Source organism: Argiope bruennichi, chromosome 11 (genome assembly GCF_947563725.1).
Source record: "Argiope bruennichi chromosome 11, qqArgBrue1.1, whole genome shotgun sequence".
Classification (NCBI taxonomy): Eukaryota; Metazoa; Arthropoda; class Arachnida; order Araneae; family Araneidae; genus Argiope; species Argiope bruennichi.
The window spans coordinates 52,603,630-52,618,635 of record NC_079161.1 but is presented as its reverse complement, the minus strand read 5'-3'; the positions used below and the strand labels follow the sequence as shown (position 1 = coordinate 52,618,635).

The window sequence follows — 15,006 nt, the reverse complement described above, 5'->3', positions numbered from 1 at the left end:
ATTCTGGAACACTAAAAGGGAGGTGCGGTCTTACAGACTTCGCGCACTGAAATATTTTTTAAATCATCCGCTGAAACCGGAAAAAAGTGCACTTGTATTGAAGGTCACGAAACAAGAAGCTACAGAGTCAATCCATTCGATTGAAAGAAAAATACAGTAGGATTGACCGAAAGTCTATAATTAGTGGTCTGGGGTATCGCACCTACCCAGTTAAGGGTTAATAAACACATGGAGAATGCATGCCTCTGAAAGAAAAATAATTTTACATTCTAAAAAGAAAAGCAGTAAATATTTAGATTGTTAAACTTCAGCTATATTCGTATTCTATAGAAGACTTGTTAAATGCTAAACTCCAAATCACTACAGTTTTATTGAGTGATTTTTTTTTTTTTTTAATTTTTCTTCATAGCTCTGAGGATTCATTTAAGTACGAAGACTAAGGAAGTCTTGGATTCATTCCAAACTTTCATCTTGGAATGCAGAGGTGATATTGAAATAAAGGTAATACCACCTTCACAATTTAGATTGTTTTATCAAAGGACTTTTATCATCCTAAAAATATGGTTGTCAATAACAATTTGAAAGTTGTAGAATAAATGTATTTGATATTTATTAATCATATAACTTTAACCTAAATATTTTGTTTTTCTATTTTTAATGAAAATATAAATACATTTGCCTTCATTATCATTTCAGAAGGTATAACTTTTGACAATATCAAGATTTTTCCTTGCTATAGCAATCAGTTTTTGATTTATTTTTTTTAAATTCAGAAATATTAATCGGTTCGTTGAATATAGCTTAATTTGCGCTTACTGTTGTATACTTCTAGAAATTTACTTTTGTGCTAACAAGAGAAACATGGCAGTACTAAATTAATTTAGCAATAAAGTTTAACTGTTATGGAAATAGCAACTGATATATTAGATTAATGTAAAAAACGTAAACATTCCATCTTTATTTGTATATTCGCATTAGAAAAAAAAATATTTATAGTCTGATGCAATAAATATTAATATTAAATTAGAAAAAAATTCAGTATTACAAATAATACAAGGGTTGCTCAAAAGAAAAGGTACAAAACGACACTGTGGGTATAAATGAAGACTTTATTCAAAGTATATACCATAAGCCTGAGCACAATGATCCCATTGATTAACGAGCCAAAGGAGTCCTTGTTCTCAGAATTCCTGTGACCGTGATGAAATTCAGTCCTTCACAGCGTCCTTGAGTTCGCCATCCAAGGTCGGATACTTCTTGAATTTCTCGAGCACAAAAGAACCAATAACTCCGTATGTGTACTGTGAGAAACTCCAAATACTACGCAGGTGTATCAAAGAACAAAAAACCGGAGATACTCACGGAAGATGGGGTTCTGTTCCATAATAACGCGCGTCCACACGTCTCCAGGGTCACACGCGCGGAATGGACCAAGTTCAAGCGGAATAAGCTCGACCATCCGCCCTACAGAACTGACATGTCGCCCTACGATTTTCTGTTGTCTGGTCCTCTAGAAAAACGTCTGAAAGGGAACTGGAACGGCGAACTCAAGGACTTTGTGAAGGACTGGGTCTTGTCATGGCCGCAGGAATTCTGGGAATAAGGAATCCTTCGGCTTATTAATCAATGGGATCGTTATGCTGTGGCCTATGATGTATGATTTGAATAAAGTCTTTATTTATATATTTATCATTTCGTACCTTTTAACACCCCATATATTATATCATATTCAATTTTAGTATGATGGGTTTACAGTTAGTTATACATGCATATGCAAATTAAACTCTCGCTAGTTAAATTTTATACTAGTTTTTAATCACCAAGTTTAAATTATTAACGATTTCATAATAAGAATACTACTTCCTTTGAAAAACAAAAAAAATAAAAATTCCCATTTTTATTATAGGGTAAAGGCAAGATGACAACCTATTGGCTGATTGGAGAGCACGATACCGTAACAAAAGCACCCGACACTAAAAAAGAAGTCATCACATCAAATAGCAAAGAAGTTCGCGAAACCAATCTATAAAAATGCATACTCACCACATTCGTGCACTTATAAATTGTGAAAGTCATCACCAGATGGCGCTTGCGTGCTTTTCACGTCATTTAAATCACGTGATTGTACCATCATCTACTTCACACATTTCCTGCGAAAAATAAGCGGGCACTTAATAATCAAGAAAACTGCATGGTTGTATTTTAGAACCCATGATTGTATTTTGTTTTTTCTTTGTTCATTCCGAGACATTGTCGTTATTTGTATTTTGATTGTACTGAGCATTTTCTCTGAGCTTATATTGAAAAGAAAGGGTAACGGAATGAAAAAATGTTGCACAAAGGTAATAATTTATGTCTAATAGAGAGTTTATGAAAGAGCCAGTATTTATGGAGATAAGGTTTTGAAGAGTGTATATGTATATGTGGTGTAATGTTAATAAATGAGAAAAGTACACTGTGTTTGTGGTGTCTTTATTTTAAAAAAATTAACAAGTGAAAGTAAAATGTATAAAAATATTGAGCTTATATCATTTAAGTCTTCCAAAAATTAGGAAAGATAAGCATTGTTAGTACTAATTAAATAAGAGAGTATTTTTAATCTTATAAAAAAACTATCGACAGTAACTATCATATGGTTCAAGGTATTTTGAGGCGCTCGAGAATCATATAAAAATAAAAGTTAAACTCCAGCGGTTACAGTTAGAGTGACAAAATTTTAAATGGTAACACCATTTTTTTTTTATTGGAATGTGTTTACCATAGCAAGAAACAATAAATAGTGTTGAAACGGTAGCCGCAACATGAAAATCCCCATAGCTAGACAGATTAAAAAGAAAAGAGAAAACAACCGTGGTGTGCCTACCACAAAGGTGAAGTTCAACAGATTTCTCTCGGCATGGTACGTGGTTTGGTTCTAGGCACCATCTGCTGCATTCAACGCGCCATCGTGGTTGAAGTAGGTCAAAAAAAAAATGTGTGAAACACTATAAAATACTTTACTTTCTGTTGCTTCTTCTTTGCAGTTATTGGTTGATTTCTCTTTTTTTCTTTGCCTGCCTACCGCTGGTGGTTTCCATGCTACAGGCACCTTTTCAATATTTCTTTCTTTATTTTTGCTCTGGTAAAGACATACCAATTGAAATGTTGTCACTGTAACCGTGACTGTTAGGGTTTAATCGTTGTTTTACATATGAATCTTGAGATATATCACAAAATACCTCAAACCAAAATTTTATACACTTTCCTGTAAACGGTATGATAGTTACGATCTCTCATATCGGTATTTTTTTTTTTTTTTTATAATCACCCACTATATATTTTTTTCATTCTCATTCATGACCGATAAAATAGTTTTTATAAGCATTTAAAATATTGAACCAACTTCAAAAATTATATCAATAAAGATATTTATATTTATTATTGGATCCTAATCAAATAATTGGACGGGCTTAAATTGCAGTAATGAGTTATTTTTTCTTCCTTAATTATATACAATTAAAACATATTAAGTTTCTGAAATGTTCTTTAATTAATATTTAATTATGCTAGTTTGTATAATAGAAATTAAATATGATCTACATTATTATTATCTATCTAGTGGTCGTATTTGATTATACTATTGGAATTTATGAACTAGCGCTATAAGAAATATCAATAAATCCTATTTTATAAAAGACAATTCTTCATATTAATAATGATTACCAATTTTTTTAATGTGAACATTTTTAAAAAAAAATTTTTAAACATCAATTTTTCCACCAATTATTTCGGTGAAAATTTTTCAAGGGATTGATATTTAACACTTGGCACTCGGATAAGTAATGCGATCATAATTACTCCCTTAAAACAAAGATTTGTTTATTACTCCGAGAAATATATATAATTATTTCGAGTTGAATTCACCCCGTTTAATTAATTTGCATCTTATTGATAATCAGCGGGTATTTTTAACAATCAAAATTAAATAAAAGTCAAAATGATGCACCATCTTGAATGGCGAGTTCTTCATTCGAGTGTAAAGGGTTAATATTTACTTATTTATAACAATTTTTCTGCTGTTAAAATGTTACCATCAGTACTAGAATTTCTATCAGTAATAAAAATTACTTTTATAAAAAACGACAATGTAGTATAAAAATTACAAGAACAAAGCATGGCCATAATCCAAGAAATTATAATTAATTGAAAAATTCAATAATTTTCTAATTAATTTTCAAGATTACTATTAAAATAATGTTAATCAAACTTCAACAGTAATATGATATCAGTGACAAATAATTATACGTTTTCTTTCTATTAAAGAAAACGCCGAATACAAAAATGCGAAATTTTGAGATTTTTAAGAATTTCGATGTATACTATTTCGCCGAATAAATCATGTTCGGAAATATGCCTATCTGCATAAAAATATGATAAATAAATATATTTTCATACCCAATTTATTCCTACTGGCAGCAGCATTTCTAACTCTTCCAAGTTTCAATTCCGTAATTGGACAACCGTTGCTGAAACTTGCATAAGAAGGCTTGAAACCATCCAGAAAGTGCATGTCAAATCAGTAACATGGCGTGATCTGTCAGAAATATAAATGTTCGATAAGCATCCAGCTGACAGTTACTAACAATTATCCCAAAAACATTCAATTGATCCTTTATTCATCGAATTATTTTACCATAAATTTTTCAAGGAAAATGAAAATAAAAAATAAACTTTTCAATTAATTGAAATAACTTAATTAATTTAGTTAATAATTTAAAAAAATAATGCTGTTTTTAGTTGATATCTACTGCTTTCCATTGGAAATACTCAATTCGCATTCTTTTAAATGTTGTTAGCAAATATAGTCAAATGACGAAGATATCAGCCAGATTTAATCCTTTATTTACTTTGTTATTTCTTTTTGAGCCATTAGTTAAGTTCTAGTACGAAATAAACCGAAAGAAAAAAAAATAATTAATTGAAGAAACTTAATTTAATTAATAATTAAAGATTTTTAATGCGGATTTCAGTTGATATATACTGTTTTCTACCTCTTACAAGGAAATTCTCTCTTCGTATTCTTTTAAATATTGTTAAAAAAAATAGTCATATTACGAAGATAGAAGACGGATTTAACACTTTATTACTTTACCATCAATTTTTTTATTAGTTAAATTTTAAACATTAGTTGAATTTTGGTACGAAATAAACCAAAGGAAGAAGGAAAAAAGTGTTTTAATTAATTGAAATAATTTAGTTAATTATTAAATATTTTGATGCTGTTTTTTTTTGTTGTTGTTGTTGATATTTGTTGCTTTTCATTGGAAATACACAATTCGCGTTCTTTTAAAGACTGTTAGAAAAAATAGTCATATTACGAAAATATCAATCGGATTTAACCCTTCATTTACCGAATTACTGTACCATCAAATTTATTTTGAACCATTAATTTAGTTTTGGTACAGAATAAACTCAGCAAGCATTTTTTTAATTAATTAAAATGATTAAATTAATTATAAAAGATTTTAATGTTATTTTTTAAATGATATCTGCTGCTTTTCATTGGAGAAACATAATTCGTGTTCTTTCAAATACTATTCGTAAAAATAGTCATCTTGTGCAGACATCAGCCAATAAAGGTTTAAAACTATACAAAAACTAAAATATTACATCAAGAAAAGACATAGCTGATGTCTCAGCCAATAGCATTCCATCTCTGTCAAATTAAATATACAATACAAATTTATTTATTTTAAAGAAAATGTATATTAAAGAAAAAAACATCAAATATAGAGAGCATTACAAAATAAACAACAAATCCTTTGGCTTAAATAAAAATAGAACTTTCCTTGCATATTGGATCACTCAATAGATGGCGCTGGGAGCCTACCTCTGTTTACATAATTTACCGTTAATTTTTTTAAAAACAGGGAATCACAATCGGTAGTTTAAAGTTTCCTTGACTGTTGGATGGTATGTCCTGGCCTTTTCGTTTTTAATTTTAATTTTAGTGCTAGTTTTTGTTTTTATTGTTACTTTTGTTATTGTATTTTTACTTTGTTGTGGTTATTTTCTTCTAATTTGTTATTTTGTATTTCCTTTCTGTTAAAATGGTATATCTCTTGAGCGTAATTTCGGGGGATTTTCGGGTCACGAGGAATCATTATTAGACAATGTCTGTATGTCCTCACAGAAAAAATCCCTTTCTTTGAATCCCGGCCTGAGGGTGACTCTTGAAAAAGTCTTCAGGCCGGATTCTTTTTTTTATATTTTTTTAATAATTTTTTTGGTTTAATTTTTATTTGATTTTTTGTTTTTCCTATTAACTTGATTCTAATACTTTTGTATCAATTCATCTGTTTTTTAGAAGCAGCTGCAATTGCGCTCTCTAAATACTATGAAGTTCTTTTTTGGTTTTAGTTTAAATAGGTAATAAATTTTAGTTGCGATTTCGAAACTGTTTTGTTTCGTTTTCATTTTAGTTTCGTTTTCAAACTTTTTCTTACTTTAGATTGGTTATATATATATATATATATATATATATATATATATATATATATATATATATATTAATTTCAAGATATTTCAAGTGACTTAGTTTTTGATTTTTTTTCCATTATTTTTGCCTTATTATCCAATATAGATTTATTTGGAACTAAACTGTGTATGATTTTGCAATTCCAATTATATGCAATTTTTTTAGAAATATTTTTATGCACACTTAAGGAATTTAAAAAGAATTTTATGATTTTGGAAACTAAAATTGAATTTTAAATATCTGGGAAACTTCGAATTATAAAATGCATACCCTATTTTTTTAATGTTTAAAAGTAATCTTTATCATCAGTTCTTGGTAATTTCTTCAAAAATTAAGACATCTGAAGCGTTTCAAATATATTCAAATCTAATTATAATATCATTTTGAGAAAAGTAATTAAGATGTGCTGTTATTCTCTAGGCTTTTGAAATATTCATTTTATCGAACACTATATCTTATAATACTGTTTTAGTGGAATATAAATATACATTTTGAGGAGGAAACGATAAAAATAAAATTTTATATTTCTCTCCATTTTTGCTTATTTCAAAGTCCACTATCCCCTAAATATTTAGAAAATTAGAGGGCTGTATTCTAAAGGCGTTAAAAATCTAAAAGATATTTAAATATACCAGTGTAAAATTGAAAATGGGTTGCTTAAATAAATAAAAAATTGGTTGCTTAAAATTTTCCAAACTTATTGAAAACCATTTTTTTCAACTTCTGTTATTAAAAAGTCATTATATTCTTCACTATGCATCGATTTATAATGTTTAAATACATTTCTGATATTTATTAGGTATTTAATAGGTAACTTTAATCGTTTACGACACCTCTTTACCAGCAATCATATTGGAAGGAGCTAAAAAGCCATTGAATCCAAGAACTCCATCAACCAAAAATACATCGACATCGACCTTAGGTGTTATTTACAACAGTGTACAATTCAATCAACTTTTGTTCAAATATCACAATAAACACAGCTTTTTTTTCCAAGCATATAAATAATGTATTGTTACACAAGTCACCATGTCAATCTCAAGTGGAAGAAATGAAAAAGATGAATGTCGCTATGCTAGGCTTTATTCCAAAGAAAACGCAAAGACAAGTAAAAGACAAAAATACATAGAAGTGTGCTTAAAGGACAACACTCGTAAAAACTTACGACAGAGTCAGAAAACAACAATACTAGAAAAGAACAGACTAGAAAAAACAGCAGTACCAAAATATAAAAAGTTCACGCTTTGCTCACTACTCTCCAGAAAGAACTAATTTCGCTCGCGTGAGTACCTCCACTAGTATAGTCCCCGTGATGAGATGAATTTCCTAAACGGATACTTGGGTCATGATTTTTAAAAGAAATATCGCCAAAATTCTTGTATTTCTTAGAACCTTCATTTCTCTCGCCAAATTTCTGTCTACATGATTTTCGCTATTGTCGAGGGTCACTGGTCAGGCATCTAGAAATATTTGTACATCTCCCTTTCTATAAGATTAATTTCTCATATTCTGAGGATTTGTGATAGTACTATCTTTATAAAAAATTAATCTTTTGACATTGACACTTCGTTCATTTCTATTAATAAATCAATTAAGGAGATCATAGGGTAACAAACGCGATCACCGTCGTTGGTAAAAAGGCATTATAAGGATCAGTCCTATGAGAAATCACTTGAGAAAGTTTCCGATAGAATACTTCTGTTTATTTTCAGTAGAATACAACAGTTAATTTAATCAAAAATACATTTAACAATACTTTTGTTTCAAAAGTACTTGCCCAATATTATTTCAAGTTGTTTATATTTTAAAGTTGATATGTTTTCATTTATTAACCATATAAAAAAATGATAAATAATAAAATGAAGTCATTACAATTTTTATAAATCCTTTAAGATTTTTTAATTGTTTTCTTTTTAGGAATTTTTTTTTAAACATGGCAATACTTTTTTTAAACAAAAACTCTACAATAATAAATTTTTTATGCCATAAATATTTTGACCTTATTCACAGATTCAACATTTTTATTTTATTATGGAAACATATATTGATTATTAGATCAATAAAAACAATAAAAACAACTGAAGGAACACAGTCTTTACATCAGATTTTAAAAAAACATATAAAAAAACTTTTCCACGTGAATACGTGATTTGAAATAAATTAAATCGGGCTGAGTTATTAAAGCATTCCGTTATTAAGAGGTTGCAATTTTAAAATAAATTTATTATTTAGGAAATAGAAAATTAAGATGTTGGTTTGTTAGACGCTGTTGGAATTCGAAATTAATTTCTGCCGTTGTTTTTATTTCAAAATATTTTTCTTAAACTAATTAATAAACTAAGAAGAATGTTCAATTATTAAATTTTTTTGAGGAATGCAACGTTAATAAATTATATTTGTAAGATTGTTATTCATAGAATGTTAGATATTTTTATGAGTTTGAAATCTTGTGCTGAGCTCAAAATTAATTGTTAGTTGTTGTTTTTTCTCTGCCATTTTTTTCACTTTTTAACAAAATAACAGGCTACGAAAAATGATATTAGAATTTTTATACAACTATGAAAGGCTGAAAAACTTTTTTTTTTTGCTTTGCATTGCTGTAAAAAATAATTGATTGCGGATTGAAGATCATCAATAAGCAGTAGTAAGTGAAAAACGTGTTCTGAAAAGATTGTGCAAACAATGCTTTAAATTTCATTTAATTGAAGAGAATATCCATTTTAGAACATGCAAACACGTTAAGTTTCATACTCAAATATCTTATTAACACATTCCTGTTTTTAAAAGCAATCAATATTTTATTTTACGTATTATATTTAAATGCAATTCTTGTTTTAAAAAAAAGCGTTTACTTTCTCATAATAAATGATGAAAACTAAAATTAGAAAGAATTTTAATGCTATTAAATTTGAATGTCCGCTTCAATAAAATAATCCATTTGAAGTCAATCAAGGAGATTAAATTTTAATAGAAACTCTTAAAGTGTGAATTAAAAATTAAGAGAATTATCTGTATTTTTCTATGATAACTCTAATATATTTTTTGCATAAAATTATTGCATCATTTTAAAATTGAAAATAATGTATTTTCATTTAAACAAATTCAATGAATTTTAATTCTGAATTTTTAAAAAAAAATCTTCATTTTCAACAAGATAATTCACAATTGCAATGCATTTTAAAACATTTTAATTTATTTTATCTTTTATTTTTCGAAACCTAAGCGAATTGATTTTGTTATTTACATCCGCAATTTACATGAGAAATCAGATAGTGAAATTGATTACTCCAAAAGACAACGAGCAATTTGAAGTGTATTACACAAATATATTAATTTTTGATGACACTATAAAAATATATTAATTTCTGATGCTACGGAACTTTAATGTATAAATAAAATACATATACACAGTAATCAGAGCGGTTGTAAAGCTACTAAAATAACATGGCTTTAATTACCAGTCTCAATTTGATGATAAAAAAATATTTTTTGGGGAGAATTCATTTTGAATTATGTACAAAAGATTTAATACAAACTTAACATAGCTACTATGAGCCAACAGATTGCCGAAGGCGGCTAATAAGTTCATAAATTAAAATTGAAACTTCGGGGTAATTACATTGCAGCTGATGGTTTTCCTTGCTTATAATATGTTTATACATACTTACAAAATTGTTGGAATATTCCCATGCTAATTTCTATTTACATATTACCCATCCCATCGTAGACAAATTATTGAACATATGATGGTTTAATATAACGAATTAGCAAATGCTTAATAACATATTACGCAAAGAGAGCTCTCAGCAAATATCAGTGTATAACAGGTTCTCTAAAATAAAAAAAACAATCTAATTTTAAGAATAAATAAATTATTTATTTTAAAGTAAATTAAGTTTGCTCTTTTTTATGATTAATACTTCTAGTTTAATTTCTATTAAAGAACTAAATAATACAAATTGCACTTTTCTACAAAGATTTCCACCCAGCCAAAACACTCGGGGAAAATATAATACATTCGAGTGGCAAACCCCTCCAAGGAAATTAAAAAGTGGCCAGTCTAAATGAATATTTTTAAGAAAACCTCTACTAACAATAAGAACGTATGCATATGTGTTGGAGCTCTGCAGGCCTACCTTTGTTACGTAACGTTAGCAAATTTGGCAAATTTATACCTTGATAAGTAGGGACCTTCATCTCGAAGTGATTTTTTTTAAAAATAGAATTTTAGTTACTTCAAAATTAAGCTAAATGTTGGCATTTATCGCAATATCTTTCGAAAATGATATTGCTCAAGAATGAATTATACACCGTTTCAAAATTTAAGCAATTGTCTTTTCAATCATAAAGATTTAATAGTGTTGTTATTTTTTTATATTTGGAAATTTTAAAGAAAATATCCCTTTAATTTCTAACATCAGAGTATATTGCTACCCCGATATTCAAAAACTTGTTATTGTTTCATGAAATATTTAATTCCATTATTTAATTTCTTCCATTATTGAAAATAAATACGATGGTTTTTTTTCTCAGTATCTTAGTTTACAAGACACAAAATTGAAATTACAAATATCCCAAAATTTAGAAGATGGACATTTATGTTTTTAATAGCTATGATATAATGGTAGTGGCCTCTTTTATATAGGTTCATGTACACAATAAGCACACATGCGAGACAAAATAACGCATTTTTAAATGATTGACATTGCAGACGAACATGCAAGTCATTACTAAACGATTGAATTGATTTTAAATGTAAGCAATAATCCTGGTCAATCAGCTAATAGACAAAGGCGACAAGTTTAAAATGTATAGCAACAGGAAACGCATAAAAATAAAGTAGAAAGGAAAAAAAACAATGCAGGGAAAAAAATACACTACATGAAAGAAAAAATGAAGTGGAAACAAAATACTAAAATCATTAGCGTCAAGAAACAGAACAATATACAGACATTTACACTTGCAAGAATAAAAGGGAGACTAACACTTTTAAAGTATAAATTTGAGGACAAATATAAACATATAAAACTTTGTATTCGAACGTCAAAAAATATAACTTTGTTCAACGGATTGAATGTTCTCACTTTGTCCTTTTATAGAGCAATATCCATTGTTAGTTCGATAGAGCAATAGAAGACAAAGTAATGTTTCCATACATAATGTGAGATTTCAATAATCACTAACATTCTAGCCTTGATTTAAATTTTTTGGCTACACTGAGACACCCAGAAAAAGATTGGGATTTTAAAATATTTTTTCAATACCAATTCTGTAATAAATATCAAAATTTGTTGAGATTACACATTTTCTTTGCACTTATGAGGTAATAAAATATAGTTTAAATATAATTTTTTTTATCTGAATCATTTACTGAAATACTTTGAATACTGAAAGGTCCCAGACGCCCGATGAAATAAACTACGGAGCAGACGCCTGAATGTCCCAGTGAATTTCTCTCCTCTTTCTTTAAAAGTGATTGATTTAATACTGGAATTGTGTGCTGTGTTCCTTATATATGCTCGCTCAAACGGGATGGGGGACAACTGAGTTTTCCTATAAAAAAAATGTCCTAGAATGTATTTGCTTAGCATCTATCTGATTAGAAGGATCCTTTTTTTTTTTTTAACAATTCCTTAAAAATACGGGTCGGCATTGATGTTTCCAAGAGGCTTGTGCATTTTATTTTATTTATTTATTTATTTTGTCTTTGAAAGATAAACTTTAAATTTTTGAACATTAAAGAATAAAACCGTATTTATTCTAGTGAAAGAAAGCCGATAATAGAAAGCGATTCAAATAAAATAAATTACATTTTCATGGACATTACAAATATCAGACATATATATATATAATAAAGCGAAAGGATTCAAATGAAATTCATTCTTTTATTATATTGCAATAAAAAGCGATCACAAGACCATTTCCATAAGTGTGCTGTAAAAACTCATACACAATTTATTTCTTAAAATTTGGTAGTTAATGCTTTTGCAACATTTCACATGATTATACATTAACTCTAAATGTATTGAACTTAATTCGAAAGTTCTGATTAAACAGTTAACTGCTTTTGACGAGAATACTCGTCGTGGAAAAAGTACATTTTGCATTATGATGAGTTTATTCAATGAAAATTATTATATATATATATGACAATTTAGATATGCATATTCCAAGGAGGTCAAAACACTTAACTAGTTAACCCTTTCTAATGCCGTGGGATGCATGCTTCCCACCAAATTTATCAATATTTGTATGAAATTATGTAGGTTGGCATAAGTTCTGACAAATTTTTTTAGAAAGACAGAAACTTAGATGCTTCAATTCTTTATCTCACATAAAATGATGTGTCTTGATTTGTTATATTAATTAACCAAATTAATTAATTAATCAAATTAAATTTATCTAATAAGCTAAATGAATCCCTTTTCTTACTCTAATTTCAAGCCTAAAACTATTTTAACATAATATGACTAGAAAAAAATGGCCCTTTAAAGGGTTAAAATAAAATATTTCATAGTACAGACACTGAATTGTCTCGGAATTATTGCATTTTAATTAAAATTCACTCCGCAAAAGAAATAGTGAATTCTTGCAATCAAATACAGATTGCAAATTATTCTAGCAATCAAATTTAGAGTTAAGGTAAAATAGCTCTCAACGTCATACAGAAAGGATTAGATTCCCAATCTTATTTAATTCACTAAGATAATTTAAGCATTATAATTATGAGCCATATAATTAAACTGCCATTAAATTCTCAAAATATAATTTGCTTTGAAGTATAATATAAAATAGTTCCAAGATTCACCGCAGTTGTTTCTGAAAAGAACAAACTGATAAATGTTTTACTTCCTATTCCCCAGGCAGTTACTTCCTGCGGAAACGAAATAGAAATAGTGGAGACATATCTGAAAGTGTCCTTCTTCTGACCTTTATATCCGAAACTCATAATTTTGAAGGACTCCTCAGAGTCCCATAATACTCTTGGTGCTTTGAACCTTACCCCATAGCACACAGTTCTTGTTCTTTCCACACTTTTACTTTGTGTGCTTTCTTACCTTCTTTCGAATTTTATGATCACACCATAAAATCCTTTATTTATTTTTTATTTTTTTGTACATTCCATATGAACTTAAGCATCTGATATATTTCTAACTAAACAATTCACATTATTGTGAATTGATTTGAACATTTGAATGAATAAATAGAGAGTTTTATTTTTTATGCCTTCTGACCATAAGTAGAATTTATTGATCAAACTGCAAAATTCATTTCTTTTTTGTACATTCTATATAAACTTAATCAACTGAAATGTTTCTAACTAAACAATTCACATTATTGTGAATTGATTTAGATATTTCAATGATTAAATAGAAACTTTTACTTTTATCGATTTCTTATCTTCTTTAGTATTGTTCGAACCATAACATTCATTTCTTTTTTAGTGCATTTCATATGAACTTAACCATCTGAAATATTTCTAACTAAACAATTCACATCAGTGTGAATTGATTTATATATTTCAATGAATAAATATAAACTTTTAATGCTTCTTTCCATTGTCTAGAATTTTATGATCAAATCATAAAATTTTTTCTTTTTTTTTATACAATTCATATAAACTTAAGAATCTGAAATTTTTTTTACTAAACAATTCAAATCATTATGAATTGATTTAAATACTTAAATGAATAAATAGAACTTAATAAATGGACAAACTTTTACTTTTTATGCTTTCTTATCTTCTGTAGAATTTATTGATCAAACCATAAAATGTCTTTCCTTTTTTGTACATTTCATGTGAACTTAAGAATCTGAAATATTTCTAACTACACTATACACATTATTGTGGATTTATTTAAACATTTCAATAAATAAATAGAAAGTTTTATTTTTTTATGCCTTCTGACTATAATTAGAATTTATTGATCAAACAGCAAAATTCATTTCTCTTTTGTACATTTCATATAAACTTAAGCAACTGAAATGTTTCTAACTAAACAATTCACATTATTGTGAATTGATTTAGATATTTCAAAGTTTAAATAGAAACTTTTATTTTTATCGATTTCTTATCTTCTTTAGAATTTATTGATCAAACCATAACGTTCTTTTTTTTTTTTTTTTTTGTAAATTTTATATGAACTTAACCATCTGAAATATTTATAACTAAACAATTCCCATCAGTGTGAATTGATTTAAATATTTCAATGAATAAATATAAACTTTTAATTCTTCTTTATATTGTCTAGAATTTTATGATCAAATTATAAATTTTCTTCCTATTTTTATGCATTTCAAATAAACTTATGAATCTGAAATATTTTTTACTAAACCAATTCACATCATTGTGAATTGATCTAAATATTTCAATGAATAAATAGAATTTAGTTTATTAACTATTCTCGGGTTAAATATATCTGAGGAAATGAACCAAGATATACATTTTTTACTCTAAATAATTATATTAGTACACAGCTATTTGAAAT

General features: G+C 27.6%; 1 protein-coding gene across 3 annotated transcripts in view; it reads left to right on the top strand.

Moving 5' to 3' along the window:
* The window catches only part of LOC129957238 (atrial natriuretic peptide receptor 1-like), a 1,107,058-nt gene extending 1,104,613 nt beyond the window's left edge, over nucleotides 1–2,445 (top strand). For all 3 annotated transcript variants that reach the window (XM_056069479.1, XM_056069482.1, XM_056069480.1), the window contains 2 exons: nucleotides 410–501; nucleotides 1,907–2,445. In XM_056069479.1, coding sequence (XP_055925454.1) covers nucleotides 410–501; nucleotides 1,907–2,029 — 215 coding nt within the window. In that variant the 3' untranslated portion in view covers nucleotides 2,030–2,445. The remainder of the gene's footprint in view (nucleotides 1–409; nucleotides 502–1,906) is intronic.
* The last annotated feature ends 12,561 nt before the right edge of the window (nucleotides 2,446–15,006 follow it).